Raw genomic sequence first — 24,783 nt, 5'->3', positions numbered from 1 at the left:
GTGGAGTACTTGGACGCTGTGTGATGGAGCATTGTCCTGCATGAAAATCATGTTTTTTTCTTGAAGGATGCAGACTTCTTCCTGTACCACTGCTTGAAGAAGGTGTCTTCCAGAAACTGGCAGTAGGACTGGGAGTTGAGCTTGACTCCATCCTCAACCCGAAAAGGCCCCACAAGCTCATCTTTGATGATACCAGCCCAAACCAGTACTCCACCTCCACCTTGCTGGCGTCTGAGTCGGACTGGAGCTCTCTGCCCTTTACCAATCCAGCCACGGGCCCATCCATCTGGCCCATCAAGACTCACTCTCATTTCATCAGTCCATAAAACCTTAGAAAAATCAGTCTTGAGATATTTCTTGGCCCAGTCTTGACGTTTCAGCTTGTGTGTCTTGTTCAGTGGTGGTCGTCTTTCAGCCTTTCTTACCTTGGCCATGTCTCTGAGTATTGCACACCTTGTGCTTTTGGGCACTCCAGTGATGTTGCAGCTCTGAAATATGGCCAAACTGGTGGCAAGTGGCATCTTGGCAGCTGCACACTTGACTTTTCTCAGTTCATGGGCAGTTATTTTGCACCTTGGTTTTTCCACACGCTTCTTGCGACCCTGTTGACTATTTTGAATGAAACGCTTGATTGTTCGATGATCACGCTTCAGAAGCTTTGCAATTTTAAGACTGCTGCATCCCTCTGCAAGATATCTCACTATTTTTGACTTTTCTGAGCCTGTCAAGTCCTTCTTTTGACCCATTTTGCCAAAGGAAAGGAAGTTGCCTAATAATTATGCACACCTGATATAGGGTGTTGATGTCATTAGACCACACCCCTTCTCATTACAGAGACGCACATCACCTAATATGCTTAATTGGTAGTGGGCTTTCGAGCCTATACAGCTTGGAGTAAGACAACATGCATGAAGAGGATGATGTGGACAAAATACTCATTTGCCTAATAATTCTGCACTCCCTGTATACATAATACTACATAATGTTTATATGCAACAAAGGGACAGAGTTACAATCAAGCTAGCAACTCTGGATGTAAACTTTGCAGCACAGTACAGTGACACAGTGATCCTTGGAGTTAAATTCTACCAACAAAACAATCTCAAATGCTAACCTGCTGGTTTTTTGACAGATTTAACAGATCTTGAATGGGAAAAGATGAAAACTAAAGGGATCACCAAAGTTATCCGAGATGACCTCTGGGGTCCTTGAATATCTGCGGCAAGTGTTTTAGCAATTCTTCCGAATTGGTCGAGATATTTGAGTCTAAAGCAGTGTACCAACAGATTGACAGAGCGAGATGCAGTCATTCTGTTCATGTGGGTAAAAATTTAAACTGCAAACAGTATGGTGGGCAGTTTTATTGTCCTCTGGTTTTATGTGTTTATTTTATTTAATTGTTAATTTAAATAATTGATTAATTTAATTTACTAATTTAATTGTGTATATGTTTTTCATTTGCTGTACTAAAGGAAGGTGGTGGGAATTTTTAAAGTTGTGTAAAAATAAAATATATTATTATTATTATTTCATAAAAGTTGTGGGCACCACATTAAAAAACATTTTTTATCACAGTTTAGAAGCACGGACAACTCCTGACCGAAAAAACAGACAGGTAAATAAATAAAAATGGATAAATAAAGGAGTGTGAGGAAAATATGCTTTTTAAATGCTTAGGGTTTAACATCCCCCATTCACTGCTCAACAATATGATACAAAGACGCACAGTTTGCTTCCCCCTGTTCCCCTCCCTTAGATCTCATTAGGTCCATTTAAACAGAAGTTCCTGTCTTTTCGTGTCCTGCTCTAAAAAACAACCCCCTCCACCGTCATTAACCAGGCAGAGGGTGTACCACACACTTGAAATCTCTTTTAATGTTGAATGAAAAACAAGTGTTAAAAAATCTATTATAAAAATGACCCAGATATTTCCAGATATTCAGGAGTGATATGCAAACAAACAAACAAACAAACAAACAAACAAACAAACAAACCCGCCCACACATCTCCTGTACAACACGTTCTGCGGAGGCCAGACAAGCAAAAAAATAAAAAATAAGCGCTCACACCACATCATATGCACACAAACACACAAACACACATTACCACTCACAGCGGGATCTAGGTGTCACTTCCAGGTACATGCTGAGCTGATTAAGATTCATAAATACAAAAGACTCTCAACAAGAGCAGAGCGAGGAGAGAAGAGGGAGTTATTTCTGATAGTGTTCATCTACCTTTTTCTCATTTCTCTCTCGTTTTGTGTGAAGCGAGAACAGGATGTAACAGCACCAGTGGAGGACAAAAAGAGTAGTAATCTTTGTGATATTACCATTGGTGTGCTCCGGTTTACTACAGCATTGGTGAGAAAATGTGCCGTCGTGTGCGAGGCTGAGAATAGCGAATGTATTCAGAAATGTTTGCTTGCTTGATGCCGTTCAATAATTCATCAATTTCTGTCACAAATCACTTTTATTACCCTCTCTTAGGACACAGACATAAACTGAATAGCCACGTACACATACACACACACACACACAAACAGTTACACGCAACCGGTCGTATGCTGAGCTGCACCCACGACACAGAACAAAGTGTTTCTTTCCCACCCATCTGTCAGCGTTTCTTTGAGTTTAAACTCTTTTGGCATGCTGAATGACTGGCAGTCTGCAGAGGATTCGGCTACTGATGTATCAGGAATACATCTGTCAGCGAAGCCCGTGTGTGTCTGTTCATGTGTGTTTCTGCAAGTGTCAAAACAAAGAGACAGTCCAGTGAATATTTTCATTCCAGTACACTGCCTCTGCCCCGTGCCGCATGTCAATGCTGACCACTGAAACGTGCAGGGACGCGCTCAAGGCGCGAGGCGAACACTCACAAATGCACACGCACCTGCTCGGTCAGCGAGCGTAGCTGTCGACTCCGAGGGTCTCGTTTACAGAGGTTCCGTGCAGGGGCGACCACCGTGCACACGCACCTGCCGTCGGGATCCGAGGCCGTGCTGTACACCTGCCAGCCTTCCTCTGAGCCCGGGTACAGTCCCTGCACACAAACACGCCCTGTGTTAATGAAGTCACTGCGGGATAACACATTACCAGAGGAGAGGGTGAGCAGAGGAAAGCACAGAAAGCAAAACAGAACAAAACATATGTTGGGGTTTTGTTTCCAATACTGCTGGTTTTACTCTGGGTTTTTAAAATTAGACAGTTTGTTTTAGCAAAATTATTCTTAATTCAATAGCTTTATTGTTTCATATATATGGATAAAACCATATGAGACTGCCAAATTCATCACCTATTAGCAGAGCAGATGATGTACACTTTGCAAAAATAAGTTAAATTACAACAAGCTGGAGTCCAACTGTTTCCATTACAAACCAAATAAACACCTCACCATTGCTCCTTGGCTTAACTACTTTATGCTTCTGTGACATGGCAGGCCATGGGTCTGTTTTTGTCAGTAAAAAGACTCAGATTAGATTAACCACTATGGAACCCAAGTTAAAATGTGTAAAACTGACATTTAACAATGCACCAGTTTGACATTTGAAACCATCAAATCAAACTGGGAGGGATTAAATGATTTATGGTGAAAATGCCTTTTTGTTCTGCATGCTGCAGCCAGGTAGCAGGAAACAAATGTGTAAATGCACTAATGCAGGAAACGTATTGGTGAAACAATGAACATTCAGAGATGGATGGAGCAACATTTACATTCATTTCAAGTTGTTGATGAATGTAGTGTGATGATGTTCAACATTCACGGTCTTGTGAATGTCGAATATCTTTGAGAGACACATTTTGTTCTTCAGCTGTGAAAACAGCAAAGAAACAAAGAAGAAAAAGAAAAGAAAGCAGAGGTTCAGGTATTGGTGGTTATTTATTTCTACTTTGTCAGTTTGATTTAAATTTAGCTTAAAAAGGAGCCTCGTCACATTCAGAGGAATCTGAAAACCGGATGCTACATTTAGAGATTAAAGCGAAGAGCTTCAGTGCTATGAACTCACTCGTATGCTTTAACATTGCATAATAATAATACAACAAAACAGAAAGCAAATATCAGTGATTAAAAAAGTTGATGATTGGAGTTTTAAGAGAATAATTGGTTGCTCGTAGATGTTTGGTTGTGCACTGGTGTGGACTGTTTGCAGGGCAGAAATCATCTTTTGTGCAGATTTGTGGGAGCTCTGGGGAGTCGGTGACTTTTTGCCAGAGAGAACAGCAGTTCCGTCCGTGGAGGCAGAGAGTGGAAACTCTCCAGTAATGCTGCTAGCTTTCCTGGACACAGACATGTGGGAGACGTCACAGCTGATTTTAGCAACAAATGAGAAAAATCAGATTTGGACATGGATGTCTCTGGTGAAGTCGAGCCCAATGAAAACACAGAAAGCGCGCAATCTCCGTTTGACAAACATAAAAAGACACTTAAATCATGAGACGCATCCTGGTGAGATCACGCAGAGATTTACGTGCCGGCTACAACGATAACGACATAAAAGGAAAATATCTGTTCAGCCCTGATGACTACAGTCTGACCTGAATAAGACTGAGACGCTGAAAAGAAGTGTGTTGGCTGAAAATAAAAAATACATGCAAACACTTCAAAGGCTATGAAACTGAGATTTAACAGTGACTACATTCTCCTAAAAAAAGAAAAGAAAAAAGCAAGAGTGGCAACTCCTCTTATCTTTATTTCTACCTTTATACCAAAATATGAGCTTTTTTTCAAATGATGAACGCACATCTCCCATGATCTGTTTATATGCTTGCCTACTTTTATCTTTCAGCACATACTGTAAATGGGAGGTAGGAAATGTATTCATTCTTAAGCGAGGCCGTTATTGAAGCATGTGATTCAAGGTAAAATAATTCACAACACCCTCAACAGTGATCACAGCGACTGAGTGAAAATGTTTTTGATAGATTTTATAAATCCAATTAAGCCTGACTTTCTTTTAGATAATATTCTGGATACCTTGGAAACAGCAGCTAGTACAAATGATTTTGATAACACAAATCAGAGCCTGATCAATATATTGGTGGGGACTGATATATTGGCATCAGCATTTATAATGAGAATTTAAAAGCTAAGGAATTGAGTTGGAAAAAAATATGTCAACCATGTTACGAGTGTTGAGGCTGCATAGTTTGTCCACCAGAGGGCACTCTGCAACTTCCTTGTTGGCAAAACGTAATTGGAAGGTAACAAACACAAGGAGCTGATCCAAGCAAACAAGTAATCCATAACTTCATGTAACAACGAAACAAGATTATTTTTAATTTGCATCGTCTTATTATCTCAGTGAGGACTCATAAATATTCTGCCTTCAGCTGAACACGTCTAAGATTAAATACACGATTACTTATTTTAGGAAAAGCCCTCCTACACACAAAGTCACTTTTATTAAAGATCAGATTGTGGAGTGTGTTTAATGTTATAAATACCTTGGAATAGTTATTGATCCAAAGCTTGATTTTAAAGCAAACTGTGAAGCTGTGTGCAAGAAGGGGCACCAGCGACTCCCATGTTTGAGAAGGCTTTCTTGTTTCCGCACTGATAAAACCAGGATGATTTCATTTTATCGTCCTTTTATTGAATCTGTTTTATCCTTTTCTTTGTTGTCATGGTTTGGATTCTTATCTGTAAATAACACAAACTCACTCAATCAAACTGTTAAGTGGTCTAACAGGCTGACTGGTTAACCACAGCATCCCTGCACACCAGACAGTTCCAGTTTCTTCCTTCTGGTCGAACGCTTCTGTTCCCAAAATGTAAAACAACAAAAGTTAAAAATAGCTTTGCTGTAGCAGCCATTACTCAAATGAACAAATGATAGTTTTTACAGTTTTTTTCCCTTAGCGGGGGCGATATGAAGCCCAGGGTATTTTTAGTCATTGTTTTATAGTATTTTATACTATGTACAATTGTTGTCTGTTCTGCCTGTATTGAGAGTGTTAATATGAGGACGGATACAAATGAAGTAACATGAACATGAATGTTAGGGAAATTGGTTTATGTTTCCTGTGCCTGAAAGGCACTAATATACATTCAGTAGGCTGAAGTTCTATTCAAAATATTTCTATATTTATTTATATTCAGTGTAGCTGAATCTGATGATTATTCTTAATTTAATAATCTCTATTTTTTCCACTTAATCAAAGAGTTTTGTACCTGCCAGGAGAGGGGTCTACACCAGCCCACTGGATTGCCATGTGAAATGTTAAACTGCAGAGAAAGTGCATAACAGAGTGCTTTCCCCCCACAGTATTATGCAGCAGGAAACACGGTGTTGCAAGTTATTAAGAATGAATCTCATCATAAAAAATGGCTGAACTGCTAAATGACACTAGCTCATGCAAGGAAAAGCACCTGTGTGTTCATTTACATGGCCAACAAAATGCTCCTTTTTTCATCCAAAGTGGTTCTCGGCTTTCATTACGTTCACAATTCTTATAAAACTATCAGTTGCAACAATACGTCTACTCCAGTACTGTCCTTAAGTGCCTATTTGAGGTCCTCCTGCTGCAATGGAGTGGGTTTTTCTTCACTGAACTTTAAATTTCTACTTAACAGTCAAACGAAAATATTGCTTTTACAGTGCTTTCTTTTTTTAACTCCACTACATTTATCTAACTATAGTTCCAAGTTATTTCTCCTGTTACAATCTTTCATAACCGTCCTGATGAGTAAAAATATGTCAGGTTTGTGATAAACTGCAGAATTGAACTTTCTTTTGTGTATGAGGAGAATTCTCTTTTTTACATTAAGGAAACATTAAAATTGAATTAGCTAAACAACGTTGTCACAAAGCTAAAAGCAGGGAAACATGAAACACTGTAGTAATCTGGTTTTGAGTGTGGTTTGGGTGTTGTAGAGGTGGGGGAGAGATCAATGCCATTTTGTTGATTCAGTGGTTTCAGGTAAGCTGATAAAAAAGGAGAAAAGCTGTGTTAGCAGATTTTCTTCCCTATGGATATGAACAAGTACTTTTATCTGCTCTGTGGATCACTTAATAAAGCAAATCTGACTGAAATCAAGAGTAGCTTGTACAAACACTTCAACAACAGGCGACATCTGTTAGTAGTACGAGTCGGCTATTAATAGATAGCACCTCAGCAAGCTAATGTGTGAAACAAGCCTGGTACAAACACACACAGATATAAGCTCATGTTCAGCTCTTGTTTAGGCAGTAAGTATAAACGTATTATTTAACCGTACCAAGAGATTTCAGCAAGAAATTATAATATGACAGGATTCGTCCTGTTCCTTAATGTTATTTATGGTTTAGGACAGTGGTGTCAAACATGAGGCCTGGAGCCTGAATCAGCCCGCTGAAGACTTCAGTCTGGCCCATGGGACAGCACTGTAAAGTGTAAAGGAAAGCATACATTTGGGGATTTTAACGATGTTTTTGTAGATTTTAGAGCTTTTCTTCCTAAAAATGTCCCTCATGGCCATTGTTACACACCAAAGTAAATAAATGACAGAAAGTTCCTGTTCTTTCAAAATCTTCGATAGAAAGAGATTCTGTCAATTAACAAAAATGTTCACTTTTATAATTACAGGAGCTAACAGGACTTTTTCTTTAATTTTACACATTTATGTCTTAAAATTTAAGCCCAAAGATTAGTGATGACAGACTTCAGCATCATTTCTTCATCATGAGGAAAAACTAAGATGCATTTTTTTAACTGCACCTCATTTCCTTATATTAAAGTGTTTCAGGGACTAAATGTGTAATAAAATGTCTTTACACTGACAGAGAGGAGAGTTTCAGGAGTTCGGTCCACTTAAGATCAAAGTGGGCTGCATGTGGTCCACAGTGTAAAATGAGTTTGACATCTCAGCTTTTAGGATTTGATTTTCATTGATTCCTGAGCTTTCTGAGCCTTTAGTACTTGTCATGTTTTACTTCTGGTTAATGTTTTACATTTGTTTCTGTTAAGCTTATACATATCCAATGTGTCCTTTTGTCTGTTCTTCATTTCCTGCTTTACTTTGGCAATCCTTTGCCTCTTGTGTTTTACAGTTGCTTTTATTTCCCATCTGTCCTCATCTAGCTGACTGTATAGCTGATATTACTCCCTCCCTTGACTAGCTTTCTGTGTATAACTTGTCCTGCATCCCCTTGGTCTTTTGTTGAGCTGCCTGTAGTCGTACCTTGGGTGGATCTCTCTGTGTTCCCATGTTGTTGCCTTGCTTTTGGAAATCTGCTATTTAGTTTATTGGCTCTCGCTACAGCCTAAATAAACAGCTCGCCTTTTGTTATTGGAACTCTGCCTCCCTGTATCTTGCATTTGGGTCCTCTCACTACACATCTCACAGTTCTAAACAGTCTATGTTTACCAGGCCCAAGTTCAATAACTAATCAAATCACTGTGGGTCAGTCTGCATGTTCAACATGAAGGGATTCTGGAGCCTGCATTTATGACGTCCTTAAAAAAATCACTTTAAAATCAATATTTATTTTAACATGCACCACTTGAATTTACCCATGACGATCTAAAATCCAGTTATTAATTGAATATTTGATTAAAGTGGAAAAAAAAGCACTGGGTCAGAAGATTAGTGTTGATAATCCACAATCAGGTGCTCTTCAAAGACGAGGCCAGCGGTCGAATAGAGATTTTAATGTTCAAAAAGAAAAACAACGTTTGTGCTTATTATTAATGGAAGTCCTTGGTATTGATTTGGGGAGGGGGGACGAAATCAGAGGGGCTTTGGTTTAAGAAAAAAAAGGATTAATTCATGAATCAAACGCTGGGTTTCAGATCAGAGAGTCTCCATCATGATACGAAGAACAAACAAAACAGAGATTTCATTGAAAGGGCTTAAGAGGCACACCGTGTGCGAATTCTAGCATTTAAGAGGCATTTCAAGGGGCTCCTTTACAACTCTGTTTCAACGCTGTACATTTGCAGCTATTTAAATGTCAGCACTCCTGCTGGTGTAATAGTATGTACGTTTCACTTTTTGTTATTCAGACAGTAGGAAAATAAAATAAAAAGTTATTATTTGCCTCACCATAGGCGAATCCTATTTTTAATCTTTTGTAGCCTAAAGAATGGCACAAATCCAACCTGCTGAGGTGATTTTAAAAACTGCAGCACAGAGGAGTGGACAGGCAATTATTAGCACTTGAAAAATACAGTCTAAGCTGTTATATAATCAGACCCTTTTTTATGTTTTGGGTTATTTGGGACTCATTAGGTTGAGGTGACACCGATTGTTCCCAGAGGGCTGACTATTTGGAAGCAAGTCGAAGTTAAAAACCATAAAGAAAACAAAACAGAAGACGTTAAATCACGAGCTCATTACTGTGAGGTTTATCCAGGTCTGCTGCTTGACCTACTTAGTGATAACACTTTAGAACAATGTAAAGGAACGGCTGAGTTTGATCTGACACTCACAGCCTGTCAAATCGAGCTGCCCTAAAAACCCTGAAAAAGAATAATGGCAGAGGAGGAGGATGAGAGAAGGAGGCTGCCGAGAGGATGAAGGCACGAGAGGGAAATATGGAGGGGGGACCGTGGCGGCCTGGAGGGAAACATCTGATAAATCTATCAGCTGGGTTCAGAGGGGTAACCTTGAAGTCCCGTTCACAATGGAGCTGACGACGCGAGCGTGGAGGTTTAAAAAGAGGAAGATGTGAATGAGCTGAATGCATGAGCATCGGCTGTGCCTCCTGCTCGATGTAATTAAACAGAGGACATATGGCACCTCGGGGCTCATTTCACACGAGGGAAAAATGATAAAAATCTACAGAGGCAGCTCGACTGATTGTGATCAGAGCAAATACAGAGAGCGCGGAGCAAACAGAGCCGCATTTCTGCAGTTGACAAATTGTTGATAAGAGGCTGAGGAGACAGGAGGACGTACGCAACTCAGAAAAATGTGTGTAACATCCTATATAAGAGAAAAATCGGAAAGTCTTACTGACACCATCTAGCTTAGAGTGTGTTTACCCAGACTAGCACTGCAATGAATAGAGTGTATAGAAGCCTTCTGTTTTTTTAAAGTCATATGCTCTTATGACATAAGAAAAATATGCACATAGTGAGTCAGCGGTAACACATAAACACTGAATGCTCTGACTGAGCATGGCAAAACAGGTTAGCAACAGAAACGCCGCAACATTAATCTCAATATAATAAAATTATGTAGCAAAAAGTAAAAGGCCAAAAATGTGTTGTGGAAACAGGCTAAATAGATGACCAATAAAAACTCAATTTAGCTTAAACTAAATGCTACAGAGTCAGAGGATGGTGAATAGTTACAATAGTTGCTTAAAACAATAAAGAATCCATTGAAATGCTTCTGTTACTCAGTATGTAAGCTGAACAAAGCACCAATTCACTAGCAACCCTTATCTTAAAAAACAAACAGAAAAACCTTTTAATACAATTTATTTTTTAATTAACATGCAGTTTAAAATTAATTCAGCAAATTTGAAACACATTTGGAACCTGACAAGTAGTGCTGATTAAAGAGCACATGAGGTTATTTGATAAGACTCCGGGGAAGCAGAATTGACAAAAAATAAATAAATAAATAAACACTTTGGAGAAAGTGATGTAGCTAACAATTAAATTTATGCGCCATTAAGCTGGATTACAGAAACACAGCAGCCAGATTTCAGACATTTCCCATCTAGAAACTGTCTGTCAACTATTGCAGTAGCAACACTGCCCATCTAACATCTCCATCTGCTTCAGCCACGGTCTGTGTGAGTGTGTGTGTGTGCTTGCATGAGACTACATGCACTTTGCTGAACTTGCAAAGTACCACCACGCAGCAGATGCGAGGTGCCAGAAAGGTAAATCATGCAAACCCTGAGTGTGCGCACAAATGCACACAAACTGCAATGCACGCACAGGATACGCATACGGGGTGAAGAGACCAGGGTGTGTGCAGTGATCCCCCATGTCTGGGGTTGCCAGGGGGGTTGCTAGGGCAACAAATCACCGGCTGTCCCATTGGGTGAGTCAGCCTTCCCTAGGAGAAATATCACCCCAGTAAGTCTGAGAAAGAGCAATCCTATTACCGGTCTGTGGGTGTAGCAGTGTGTGTGTGTGTGTGCAGCAGTGTGTGTATGCTGTACATGTGTTCTTTATGAGTCATAAAAGCTTATTTATTTATTTATCTATTAGTGCTATTTATTCTTCAGTTGTGCCACCTGCTGTAGTGTATTTTCTAATTGTGCTCTGACTCTGATCTTGTGAGCGCTTTTTTTTCTTCCTCTACCTCCTTTCATGTCTTTTCTGCACCAGCGAACAGATCAAATATCTGCTGCATGCAGGCTAAAATATCCCCGAAGATCTTGATAATTGAATCTGACTTACTTCCCCCGTCATTGTAGATATCTCAGATGCCGGGGCTTTTTTTCTTCTTCAATGAAAAAGCAGACATTTATCTTGGAATAATTACAGATCATGTCACAAAGGAGAGCTTATGTCATTATATTTACTGAAAGTGGATGTTGCTGTGTAGAAAAGAGAAGTATGTGAAGGTGCTGCTGAAAATCACAACTCAAGTGACAACAAAAACGCGTCTCTATCGTTTGATGAAGACGAAGTTCTGGAAGTGCACAGATCCAGCGAGTATGCGTGCGTGTTTAGTCATATGAATATGAATACGTACGCTGACGATCCGTTCATGCGTGCCCTCTGAGGAGATGATGGTTCCATTGAGTCCAACCAGCGACGGCAAGGTCTGGGACATCCAGTTAGTTACCATAGCCATGGTGCTGAGCACCGCTCCAATTTTCAACATGGGAACACTCATCCTGATGCATACACATTCACACACTGCACACACACACACACTAACAGAAACTCTGGCCGGCTCTCACACACAGTCCAAACTGTTGACAGCAGTCATTCTAACAAGAGCATCTGCACAGCATGGTGTTACAGGTTGTGCAGTCGCTCTGCAGTGTTTGTTTAAAAAGAAAAGAAGAGAATAAAACCACGAATGTTCCCTCTTCTGAAGTCTAAGACACTGCCACAGGTTAGCAGATAAATCCAGATGCATCCATGCAAAGACGCATCAAGTCCAAACATCCAGCTCAGGCTGCAGGAGGTGCTCCTGGAAACAGCTGGTCTGAACTGTGTGCGTATGTGTGTGTGCGTCTGTGTGTGTGTGTGTGTTTCCTGGACTCCTTCCTTCGTCTGGCAGTGAGGCGTTGTGGCTGAGCCAGCGCTGCTCTCTCATTTATCCACTAACTCTCTGCCTCTCCCTCCCTCCTGCCTTTCCTCCACCCTCTCTCGCAGACACACTCCTCCATCTCTCCCCCAGACTCTCACCTATTCCTTCCACTTCTTTATCCAAGCGCCACAGTCTCCTCTCAAACCATATTTGATTCAATGAAAAAAAGCATGCCGCAAAAAAGTGCTAATGAGAAAAAAAGAATATTCATCTGACACTTATCCCATTCTCTTGCTTTTTTCACCCTCTTTTATCATTTCCATACCCATTTTCTTCTTCTTTTACCTGACCTTTAATTTTCCCTTTTCATCCTGACTGCAGTCAACACCTTTCTTTTTCCTCTCTGTCCAATGTCCCCATCTTTTCCTTGATATTGATTAAATGCAGACGCCTACAGGAATGCACAATGATCTGAACTGACCTCTCCCTTAAGTGTGTGCGTGCGTGTGTGTGCATTTGTGCTTCATGTAAATCACACACTGATGCAACACTGCCACCATGTGGCCCTTGGTGCCTGCCGACAACCAAACTATGTAAGAGATTTTACACTGGATTTGATCAAAACTTCAGAGAAAGTACAAGATGTACAGATGCTTTATTTGATCTGGCTCTGCAGCATTTCCATGGCAGCAACAAACTCCAAAAATAAAATCCAGCCTGTGTGCCACTTCTGTCACTGTGTTTACAACGTCTGCATCCACCTGCTGGGGACTGCAGACTAAAAGGAGTTAGTACAGCACTTATGCACAAAGCCTAACTGTGTCCCAGTTAAATAATATACTTACTGTATACACTATACACAAGTCTCTATGTGCACTTTTATTCCTGGTACCCACTCTGTCTATCAGCAGCATTTGCAACACTGCTACTCTTCAGACTATTGTTCTGTTATTGATTGTTTTTGCAATGAAAATGAGTTTTTCTAGCTTGATATGTTTTATTTTTCCAGTGGTTTAACTTACACCCACAGTTTGTCTTAATTTTTGTGAAGCGGTGAGCTGTGTTTCTTTAAAAAAAATGCTTTCTGGCACTTTTTAAAACCAAATGACTAACTGCTCTAATCACTGGCTTATTTATTTATATGAATGAATAAATGAAAGCCTTGCAAGCTTAAAAAAATTAAAGTGTCATTATTATGCTAATAAGCACAATTCGTAGTTCAAAACAACCCCCTTTGTTAGTCTTAGACTGAGCCATGACATTTTGTTTCCCTTCTCTTCAGGCAACTTCCCTCTGATTGGCTGCGCTTCACAAACAGAAGGTTTGCACAACAGATGGGGGGGAGGGGCAGGGGGGTGGGTACAGTCATATGGGGGTAAAAGTACATCAACTTTGAATTCTAATATTTTACATATGAGGAAACAGATGCCGTCAGCAGGTCTTAAAATTTAGTAGGTACGATTTCAGATGAACAGCTGAACATTACATATTAGACCGTGTCATGTATCATGTATTTAATAAAATCTAAGCCAGGATGCAGAAGCACTGTAAGATTTAGTAGCTTGTAGAAAAACCTTTGAAGCAATAGCTTGAAGTAATCATTTTCTGTGTGACTTTGTCATAGAGAAAATATTGAAGGAATTTCAGCCCACTCTTCTTGACAGGGTTAATTCAGTTCACTGGTTTTATGCACAGCTCTTTTTAAAGTCCACAAAAGTATTTCAGTCAGGTTGAGCTCTGGACTTTGACTGGACCATTGCAATGCCTTGATTCTTTTCTTTTTCAGCCATTATTTTGTAGATTGGACTCATTGTCCTGTAGAATTTCCCAATTTGGGCCAAGCTTCAGCTGTCAGACAGACAGCTGACTCCAGAATACTTTGTTAACAGAGGAGCTCATGTTTGAACGAGTGACTTGTCCTGTAGCTTCAAAATAAGCTCAAATCATCAGCCCTCCACCAACAAAGCTGACAGCTGGTATGATGTGCTTGTGCTGATATTCTGTGTTTGTTTTTCTCCAAACAGCTTCTTCTCAGAAAGAAGACGCTTTCTTCTGGTAATCTGTCCAGCCAAGCAATACTTGTTCAGTCTTTTTTAAACTGTATACTGTCATGAACTTTAATATTTAACATGCCAACCGAGGCCTGGAAATCTCTTGATTTTTTTGCAGTTTCTCTGAGTACTGACCTTGAGGTAAATTTCCTAGAATGTCCACTCTTGGGAAAACTGGCCTTGAATGTTTTCCACTCATGAATAATCTTTCTCAGTGTTGAACGATGGACTTCAAATTGCTTGGAAATGTCCCTATAACCCTTCTCAGATCGATGGGCAGCAACATTTGCTTCTATAAAATCATTGCTGTTGTGTTTCCTCCCTGGCACTGTGTTAACACCTGAATGCTCCAGACCATCAAACTGACGAAACATCTGCTTTTATAGAGGCGCTCGCACTCACTCATGATCAGTTAATCACGTGTATTTGATCAGCAGCGCCTGGCTCCTCTTAATTGTTATGGAAGCAGTAAGTGTTTTGCATTTTGGCTGATGTTTATAATAACACATATAAAGTCTTTTATTTCTTTTAATTAATATGCCCTGACATATAAAACCTTAAAAGTGAAAGACGGTGTACATTATTTTTTTAAAAGCCTGCATATACATCTTTGTTTTTCTTACAACAGTGGCTTAAGTTGAGTGTTGTTGGGAGCTGCTACTAAATAAAGGAATTTCACATGAACTGAACTGTAAAACTAATTTGTACAGTGACATTGCTAAATGAATCCTTTACCCATGAGACACATTTCATTGTATTTTCTTCTGACCGTATTTAGGACAGCACTTAAGTGGCAATTTTTGATGAAGTCTACAAAATATGTATGAATGTAAAGCTTAAAAAAAAAGACCTAAACACAAACTAAGTATACTGTACTGTAAATTCATCGTGTGTATGACAATGTAATACAAGGATCAAACACAATATTGGAATAGTGTCAAATAGGCCTCATGTTAATCAGCGGTCAAGAGGAGGATCAAAATCATTGAATGATATACATTTTTAGCAATGGACATTTGCAGTTTGTAATTAGTTCAGTCTAATGAAAATAGGATAATACTGACACATGAAGCTGGTGTTTTTGAGCTGTTGTAAAAGGCCAAACAGACTGCAGTGCACAACTGATGTGTGCGGCGTTTCTAATCTAGCAGCCCTGTAACAACATCAAGAGCTATAGAAGGACATGGCTGTTCCCCGTCTCCTGCCTCCAGCAATTATGTGTCAACAATTTAACTAACCAACACTAAATATTTCATAGCGCCTTTGTTCTCATCAGGAGTAACATACTCATTGGGGGTTTTTTTCTAGATAAAGAGCCTGCAGGATACACATGGATTATACATAAAATCTCCTTCAGCAAATACTCTAAACATGAATATTTCAATCAGCTGCACTTAAGGTTACACAGTCATGAGGAGGAGGAGGGGCACAACAGAGCCGACATGACAAGTGAGTGGTGTAAAACACCTTCAGGGTGTCTCTGGTCACTGACTCAGGTGGCTGCCTCTCTGCGTTTTTACAAACTAATCATTGGCATCTTTTCAGTAGAGCGGAACGACAAAGTTTCTCAGAACAGTACAAGAAAACTCAAAACTATAATACAATAAAAAAAATAACTCAAACAATAAATATAGGTGATCATGATTTCTCTGAGCGTAAAACTTGGCAAAACAAATCTATAAAAATATCATTTTTGGGAGGTCGATTTTGATCTAAACTCCTTTGTCAGCAATATTTTCTTTATCTAATATGTTTTAAGATGTGGATCTGTATAAAGCATTTTATTTCTTTCAGTAAATTTATTTCATTTTATTTATGTCCTGTTTTTTGTGACTTATAAATATGTTTCCCTTCCAAAAAAATGCATCCTCTAACTGTTAGCATGTAGGCAATATGGCTAAACTATTTCTGGGATGTCCAGCAAATACCAGGAGATATAAAAGACACAAGGTTGGCTAACAAAATGATAAATCAGAGTACATCATTTTTTTCCTAGAAACACTTTAAAGTTTAGAAACGTTTAAATTTTGGCTCATTTGACACAAAGGTTGAACGAATGAAGTTGGGGACACGTGTCTCCTTACCTTACATGAGCTGACAGTGACCAGCAGCAGCAGCAGCACCCACAGGGCTTCAGGTGGACTCATGGCTGTCCTTTTCTCTCCCTCTGGTATTCCTGGTCTTGACCCAGCTTTGACACGCACCAGACATGAAAAAAAACTTCGTACTGTACACCTTCCTTGCTTAGCCTCGAGGTTATGACTAATTTGACTAGTTTGGAGTGACTGAATCCCCTCAGGCTGTGGAAGAAGAACACAGTGCTAGTGTTGGCTTCTTGCTGTGGAGAGCCACTCAGGAGCTGACTGGAGACAGCAACTGTCTTTGAGGAAGATTAGAGAGGAGGCGTAGGGAAGGAGGAGTTGGTGAAAAGGATGATTATTTGTTGCTTAACACAGCGAGTGAATATACAGTTAATTAGTGAGTGGGTGCACTTGTTAGTAACAGATTGCATGTGAGATTGTACTGCTGATTCTGGTATCATAAAGTTACTCTCTGGAACTCAGGAAAACTTTTTCTATTACAGTTTGGAAAAAGGGCCGGAATCTTAGTTTTTAAAAACTCCCAAATTCCACATTAAAAAACTGTAAAAAAAAATGTCCAGCTTTTCTGACTCATGTAATAATAAAAATTCCTCACTGGTAAGGTTGTCAAAATAAAAAAATCAATACTCAGATAATTTAATAATCGATACTAAAAATTTGTATAATACCAAAAGTGCTGTCTCGGCTCCTCCAGTTGATACACGACTTCACGCAGCCCCTCATAACACAGGAACAGTTATCCATCTCATATCGCATGACTGTATAAGAGTGATATATAAAAGAGTTTTTTACACTCATAGTTCACAACACTGAACATTTTCTAAAGGTAAGCAAAGTCCTCACTTTCACAAAACTGGAACATTAAACAGTTGCTAATGCTAATCTAGCTGCTCCACACATTAACATTAGCCTTTTAACCGCTAGCAGTTTAGCCCTGTGTTAAGCTATGATTAAGGTAGCAGCTAGCGGCTATGGCTAATAATAAAATAATAACATTCATGTTGGAGCTAATCAGGCCTGTAGTCTGTAGCATTAATATATAACATTTATTTAACAGGATAACATAACAATTTATTTCTAAAAAGTGTTGTGTTTCTCTTAAAGTCCCTGACTAAAGCTGAGAAAGTCTACCAGCAACTAGACAGAAACTGGCAGCCTATCTTACAGTTTTTCCTGCTGTTTAACAATAGTATTGTCTTTGATGTTATTGTTTGTATTGTTCAACACTTTACTTTAAAACATGCATCTTAAGTTTGTAGTTGTTTCCTGCATAAAATATGGAATCCAGTATCGAGTATGTTTCCCATTACGGGTATTGTGTTTGAAATTCCAGCATCATGACAGCCCTACTTGCAGCCCTCAATGGATGCATTAATACGAGAATATTGATTTTTTTCTGTCTCTTGATGGAAAATTAAAGAGCTGCATTCAAACAAACAAACAAATTAATAAATAAAAATTTAAAAAAAGTGTATCTAAGGAGCAGTCATTACCACCTCATATTATTCACAACCATAGACTGCATAAATTAACTGTGGCCACAACCCAGAATACACTGAGGCTCAGTATCCGCCTAAATAAAAGATGGATAAAACACATGCAAGTTAACTAAAATTAACTCTAATGTTTATTAAGACACAATAGTAGAAAAAAATCTGCTGTATTCTAGTGAGCTAAAATTTTATGATGTTACACACAAACAGGAAGGTTTTTATAAATTATTACTCTTCTACAGCAAATTAACTATTCAGACAAGTTCAAATGTTAAATCAGAATTCTGACTTTTTTCCTCAAAATTCTGACTTTTTTCTCAGAATTCTGAAAAAGAAGAAAAAAAAAGACGTGCCCACTTTTTTTTTCAGTGCCCCTAATCCTCTTCCGTAAAAATGTTAGCATATATTCTGGTAATTATTCCCAGTATCTGCTATCACACCTCATATGGCTTAAAACAAATAAGAGAAAGAGGAAAAAAAACTTCCTTTCCTTTGCATTGTTCTCTCTCTGGACACTGACATCTTCAGTACACAAACCAAACAGGAAAAAAATACTAGCTTGTGCTGGCTGTCTTCCATGTGAACCTGTCACTCTGGCTTTAAACACAATGTAGGTGACTTTCATGTCACACAATCCATATTTCATTGCTGGAAATTAGCTGTTAAATACTCTTGGATGAGCTCGCTGTGTTCACTTGCTTCCCCTCATTAAAGTTTCAGCATGATTGTAATGCAGATGACAAGACGGCACAGCAGGCAGCAAGAGAGTAACAGATATTAGGGTTACAGGAAAGTCCAACTGAGGAAGACATAGGTGGCGAGAGAGAAATATAATGCACGCATGCTCGGCCTGTAGTATAAACCCAATAACAAATAGTCATACACCTTACGCACAACCTCATTACTCCAGCTGTGCGTGAAATTAATGACAAACTTGACTTCACGCCAACCAAACAACAGGGCCCAGCCAGAAATTCATGAATCACCTTTCACTCAAATGTTCCGGTTAAAGAAATTATTATCATTATTACTTTTTTGGGTATTTTTATTATTTTCAGTGAAAGCTTTTGAATGCTGCTAATGTAAATCCAGCAGCGCCTTTATTTTCACCTTCGATATTCTGCACTTTGGAAATGATTCAAAATTTAATTGGGTTTTAAATTCATGTTTAGAGATGACATTTCAAGCATGTTAAGGTCACTGCAATGCAGTTAACAATAGGTTTATCATTTTACACATCAGCCTACACAGTGACCTTTCAGAATAAGCAAGTCCGAACATGTGCTTGTTACACTGACAAAATGTAGTTTTACTATACGCCATGAAGCGCTCCATAAGTATTTGGAAAATCGGCTCATTTTTCAGGTCTTTTTTTCCTGCACTGCACTTCCTGCTACAATAAAGAACAACTGTAGAGCTGTGTGCAGCTTCTGAGGAGTGAAGATATGAACAATGTGTTTTTTTGTTTCGTGAAGAACAAGAATGTGATGGAAGTGCAAGCAGCCACAAACAAATGCAGCAGCTAACAGGACATCAACTCTTTGTAAGCATCTGCAAAGACAGCTTGCTTATATAAAGCAAGTTGTGAGAAACTGACCCCTTTGAAAGAGCAAAAGCTTGCCTTTAAACAGGTAACAAAAGCAGTGATGAGCAGTCAGGCTCGTAGGATTAATCTCCATTTCTAGCACTACTTTTTTCTCCAGCAGAGTCAGCCTGGCCACAACATTTTCCTTTCCAGCTTTGCTCTTGGCTTCGTGGTAGTAATTAATCACTATAAGAAAGTGTGTCTTCTGTGGAGCTGTAGCCTTTGGTTTATGTTAATCAGATGCATTGCTAATTCAGTGCATCTCAGGCCATGTTGAAGATTAACTAGAAAGTAATGTAACGAATACTGTAACAAATAATTATCTGCTGAGAGTAAGTAACTTAATGTATTTTGTAATTTATTTTGTGATTCATTCAATTTTCAGAACAAGTACCCCCACACTACCCCAAAAGATCCAGAGACATAACCATCTCAGTGTGACCCTCTGTTTAGTCAAATCCCATTTCAAAGCCTTGAGATGAGCGTAATTTACTGTTGCGGTCTTGGCCTCTTGGCAGAGCAAAGGACTGATCTGAAATGGTAATGATCGGATCACAGATAATCCCCCTTTATGAAACTTGGAATAATCCAAATTTTCAAAATGGAAATACTTTGAACAGAAGTGGTAAATGGGCTGATTCTTATATAGCGTTTTTCTACTTTTCCGCTTTATACAACATGCCACATTCACCCATTCACACAAGCACTGTCTTCTATGCTTTTAAGTGCTTACTTACCATTCACACACATTCATACTCCAATGGATGCATCAGAGAGCATCTTGCCCGAGGATATTTGGCATACAGACTAGGGGAGCCAGGGATTGAACCACCAAGCTTCCAATCAGCAGATCACCTGCTCTACCTCCTGAGCTACCCAATGAATGAATGGCTGAGCCCATAAACTCACCAGGAAAATGTCAAGTCCGATGGCTGTCTATGATGACTTCTATCAGACCACACATCTTTTTGTGACAACTATAGCCCCATCGGTGGCCATTAAAAAGAATGCAGGTTTAAGGCACTTCTGCTTTCACTTGAAACCAGGTTCCCTCTTTTTATACTTTTACTTAGAACATGAAGAGTGAATGTTGCAGAAGCAGGTTTCTGTGCAGCTGTGTATGAATGGCATTTTAGTGCATAAATCAATTTTTGTAATATTTTATACCTTCTACCCTTATGGTCAAGATACTTTATTATGGGTTTTGACGTCCCACCCACCACTAACTGGGGCTCCAGCCCTGACAGCGGCGGCACCTCTCTCTTTGTCACAGGGAGTTGGAAACAATGAAGTGACTGTAATCAATTGTAAGATATGCTAACTACCACAGTTCTGCAGTACTTGCAGATATAAAATTAATTAATTAATTAATTAATTAATGACATTTTAAAAACTAAAAAAAAGGTTGAATGTTGGTAACTGAAGGAATTGGTAATCACTTGCAACGTAACACAACTTGTGGACTACGGGTGCTAGCCCTGCTCATGTTAGCAGACCACGCACAACTAATCTGATATAGTGTGTTCAACACTGTACATGACAATGTACATAATTCAGCTAAATTTCAAACACAATTTGATTATTAACGAATGTGATTAGCAATTTTATGCAGCTTTTATGTAGCTAACCTTGTTCATTAGTTTTTATTTATTTATTTATTTTAATGTTCTATCTTTTAGATGTGTCCACGAGTGCGATTAAGTTTAAAGGAAATAAAAAATAAGTTACCCATAAGAAACCATCAATATTTGCCAGACCGACACACCTGCAAGCTCTAAGACCAGTATCAAACTGACATGTATTATGAAAGTGCAGACCTAAAGCTGCTCCTGGAGTTGTCTTTGTTAAGCAAATGTATTCACTGTAAAAACAAATTTAATCTTATTAACTTAAATGTACATCATGTACTTTTATTAAAATATGTTAATCAGTCACTTCCCCACACATATATGCATAGAAAGATCTCGAGGCAATCACACACCACAGTTTGTTAAGCAGAAAAAATATTAAACATGGCTTCACGATGTTGAAAAAAAGAAAAAATGCACTGCCCCAGTACCCATTTTAAAAACATTTACTCCAGAAGGAGCTCCATTATAGCACCATGATGAATTAAACTCCAATATACATGACATAACAGATTGGCATAATTGAAAAATTACAACAACAACAACGGATAAAAACAACACAACAAATTGAGGTTTGATGACAATGCTGAAGAACATGGAGAATGAATGTTGCAGAAACATGTTTCTGTGTGACTACATATGGATGAGATTTGAGTGCATAGCTCATTATTTGTAAGAACAGAAGGACATGAATGAAACTGTGAGAGCACCACTTACTCCTTCAAAAAGAAAAGAGGACAAAATGAGTGTCGCTGACGGGTTTTTAACAATCAGTACATGTATGCAGTTCTCTTAATGACAGCCTGTAAGCCCACAGTGAGAATGCATGACAGGGCTGCTGAAGGACAGAGTATGCAAACGAGTGTGTGTGCAGAAGAAGGAACACTGTTGTAGGTATATCAACTTATAAATATGTGGTTTTGAATCTAGTTTTTTTTTCTTTTTTTCCCTGCATGTAAAAAATGTCCATGGCTCGTTTTCCCTTTAAATTACTCCCTGACTTTGTTAACCGTTGAAACAGACCGGGCCAACTTCGAAACCAAATTTCTGGTTCTTATTTCCAAAATCGGACACAGCTACATCGATGATGGGAAGCGTGTTGGACAGCGGAGAGTCAAATTCCAAAACTGTCCTCTCCTGCCCTGAGCGTGTCTAGAGCAGACAAAGACAATTGAATGAAGTAAATAAATAATAAAATCATTAATTAATAAGTTATCCTCAAATGTGTGTCTGAGTTCCTCACCTGACACCCGTCATATAGTGCAGTGATGTAATGTGCGTTCTCGTACGTCAGCTCCTCGCCGTCGCTGCTTCTGAAGCGCAGTGCGTATTCGTGGTTGGACGTGGCGGTGTGCAGCCAAGCAGCAGAGTTAAGGCAGTGGTAGGTGAATATCTGCTTGGCTGTGGCACTTAGCAGCTTCAGGAAGGTCATCTGGACAATGTGGACTGAAACGCCATCTGACCCGGAGTAGGAAAACTGGAGCACCAAGATCACACTGACTCATTAACAACACCATACAATGTCAAAACAGTTCAGACAAAGCAAATATGCAAAGAAAAGACTGTATTTTTTGGGCACTTCATGTTTTAGCTTAATTATTTTAGCATCCAAAATTTCTCACTAACTGGTGGTCAGTGTGAATTCTACTCCGTAGCTACGTCATAACTGCAAACAGTTTTGGGTGTAACACAGGGCTGGACTGGGACAAAAAATCGGCCCGGGCATTTTGACTAGAGACCGGCCCACCAGGATAGAGATTGAAAATGTGATGTCATTCAGGGGTAAAACCGCAAAGGATTCTGGGAACTTGAGGCAAGAGGTACTAGCGCACGCAGGCTTTCAATTGAACTCAGTTACACAGCGATAAAAAGAAACACAAAAAATGGCAAGAAGCTGTTGTATTATTAACTGCAATAGCCGGTCGCATGACAGCCACGGGAAGCCGACGGGTAAAGAGATCGTTTTTTTTTTTTATCGGATTACGTCCTTGAAGAGAAATTTTTTTAAGCCATGTTTCCGAAGTAAGAGCCGACGGATGGCCTGGATATACCAAATATAACGTCTCAGAACACTCCAGCTCACATGTTAGTCTGCCCCAAGCATTCCCACAAAGGTCAGTGTTTTGTAGTAGTTAATACGTCATTTTTCTTAACATAACTGGTGATATAGGTTACAAGCAAGTCTGGCGCTGAACAGAAATTGTCGCGCTATGCTCCTTTATTTATTGTGCATAAATAGTGAATTGTCCTGACACAATATTGCGTTTCGCTTCTGTTATTACCACGGTACATTGACAAAAACATATACTTTTATTCACAGGATAAAACATATAATTGTAAATCTGAGCGTGGTGAAAGTTGGGCAGCACGCAAACATCTTTTGTCCACTCTGTGTGCTCCTAATGGTCTGACCCTTTCACTCCTTTGATTTTTTCCTCCTATCTTTTCTTTGCCTTTTCGTCGAGTCTGTCTTTGTACGGTCCGGCATTGTTCTCCTTAGTTTTGTACATTCCTTTTTGGGGGCAAAGAAAAACCAGGAAGGTACTGGAACGAGAGAATGAACGTTTTGCGGTGCTGCAAATGCTTGCATTTGATGCGGTACTGGATTGTTTTGCCTCGAGTTCCCGGCATGCAATGCGCGAAAGTCACGTGATCTGTCAATCGCTATAGGAAAAACCTTAAATTAAGACCAAGAACACTAGAGGTGAGACATGATCATTAATTAAAATTAAAATTAATAAATGACAGATTTAGTGATATTTTCATAAACACCTCCTTTCCTTTTTGGTTCTCCATTTTCTTTAGTTCGTCTATAAGATTGCTAAACAAGGGGAGGGTGCATCCGGCCTCCTCGGCTGTAATTGGTCCAGCCCAGAGTCGATCATGACCAATTGGCCAATCCAACACCTTTCATTATATATACCCTTCCTAAGAAAAAAAAAAAAAAAAAAAAAAATCCATCACCCGTAAAAACAAAAAATCGCCAGCAGCCCACCGGGCAAATGCCCGGTATGCCCGATGGCCAGTCCAGCTATGGTGTAACACGTTACAAAGTAACACGTTACTGCAATCACATTACATTTTTCAGTAGCACGGTATGTAAAGCATTACTATGTTAAATTTGGTAATCACCTTACAGTAAAGTCTTAGAAGTCTAAGTCAGAATATGCTTCCTAGCCTTAAGGCCCTTTCACATCGGACGCGGTACACGCAGCGCTGCACTATTTGCGTCTATAATGGTTTCTTGCTGCGCCGAGCAAAGCGCAGCACAAGTCAGAGAGACACATTTTGAAATGACAAGAAGCAGGCGCATCTAGTACACACAGAGCATCCCGAAAAAAGTTTTACTAACCAACTTTAATTCCGCTTACTTTTTAAAACTCTTATATTATTTTTAAAAATAATATAAGATATTATTGTTGTTTAGCATTAATCTAATTTTTTCTTTGAGCTTGTTTTTCCAAGTCTACTACCCTTTGCAGAATTCTGAACTCGTAAAGACAAGAATGGAGCAGCACCTGCGTCCCTCCAGGCCACAGCAGTTCATTTGATAGAGCAACACACATTCAGATTTTTGCCCTCACCTGAATCCTACCTTACTAAAAAAAACAAAAATAATTTTAATTTCTCCTCTTTAACAGTCTTAGCTGGACAGCATGGGCTGCACAATTATTCTCCGTCTTCACCTGCAGACTTCATCTTCCTCTTGCTGCAGTTTGCATGTTTTGCAGAACATGCTGCCTGTTCCACTATTAACCGCTGGGCTTTTCTTTTCTT

The 24,783-nt window shown here is 39.3% G+C and overlaps 2 protein-coding genes across 4 annotated transcripts in view; both read right to left on the bottom strand.

The window, feature by feature from the left end:
- Window positions 1–16,333, bottom strand: part of LOC116323529 (noelin-2) — a 39,417-nt gene extending 23,084 nt beyond the window's left edge. Inside the window, exons 1-2 of one of the 3 annotated variants that reach the window (XM_039613110.1) lie at window positions 16,288–16,333; window positions 2,893–3,042 (exon numbers count right to left, since the gene is read on the bottom strand). Coding sequence is in view for 2 of the 3 variants with exons in the window: in XM_039613109.1 (XP_039469043.1) it covers window positions 2,893–3,042; window positions 11,641–11,784 (294 nt within the window). In the remaining variant the exon portion in view is untranslated. Of the gene's footprint in view, window positions 1–2,892; window positions 3,043–11,640; window positions 12,194–16,287 lie in introns of those variants that run through there. The other 2 variants (XM_039613109.1, XM_031743879.2) reach the window with 2 other exon arrangements.
- A 4,929-nt stretch (window positions 16,334–21,262) lies between these two features.
- Window positions 21,263–24,783, bottom strand: part of LOC116323514 (collagen alpha-1(XI) chain) — a 42,910-nt gene continuing 39,389 nt past the window's right edge. The window contains exons 65-66 of the mRNA XM_031743862.2: window positions 22,250–22,483; window positions 21,263–22,158 (exon numbers count right to left, since the gene is read on the bottom strand). Of these exons, the coding sequence (XP_031599722.2) occupies window positions 22,012–22,158; window positions 22,250–22,483 (381 nt within the window). The 3' untranslated portion in view covers window positions 21,263–22,011. The remainder of the gene's footprint in view (window positions 22,159–22,249; window positions 22,484–24,783) is intronic.

The sequence above is a fragment of the Oreochromis aureus genome, linkage group 6 (assembly GCF_013358895.1).
Source record: "Oreochromis aureus strain Israel breed Guangdong linkage group 6, ZZ_aureus, whole genome shotgun sequence".
Taxonomy (NCBI): Eukaryota; Metazoa; Chordata; class Actinopteri; order Cichliformes; family Cichlidae; genus Oreochromis; species Oreochromis aureus.
The sequence above is the reverse complement of the archived record's forward strand: the minus strand, read 5'-3'. Positions and strand labels throughout refer to the sequence as shown.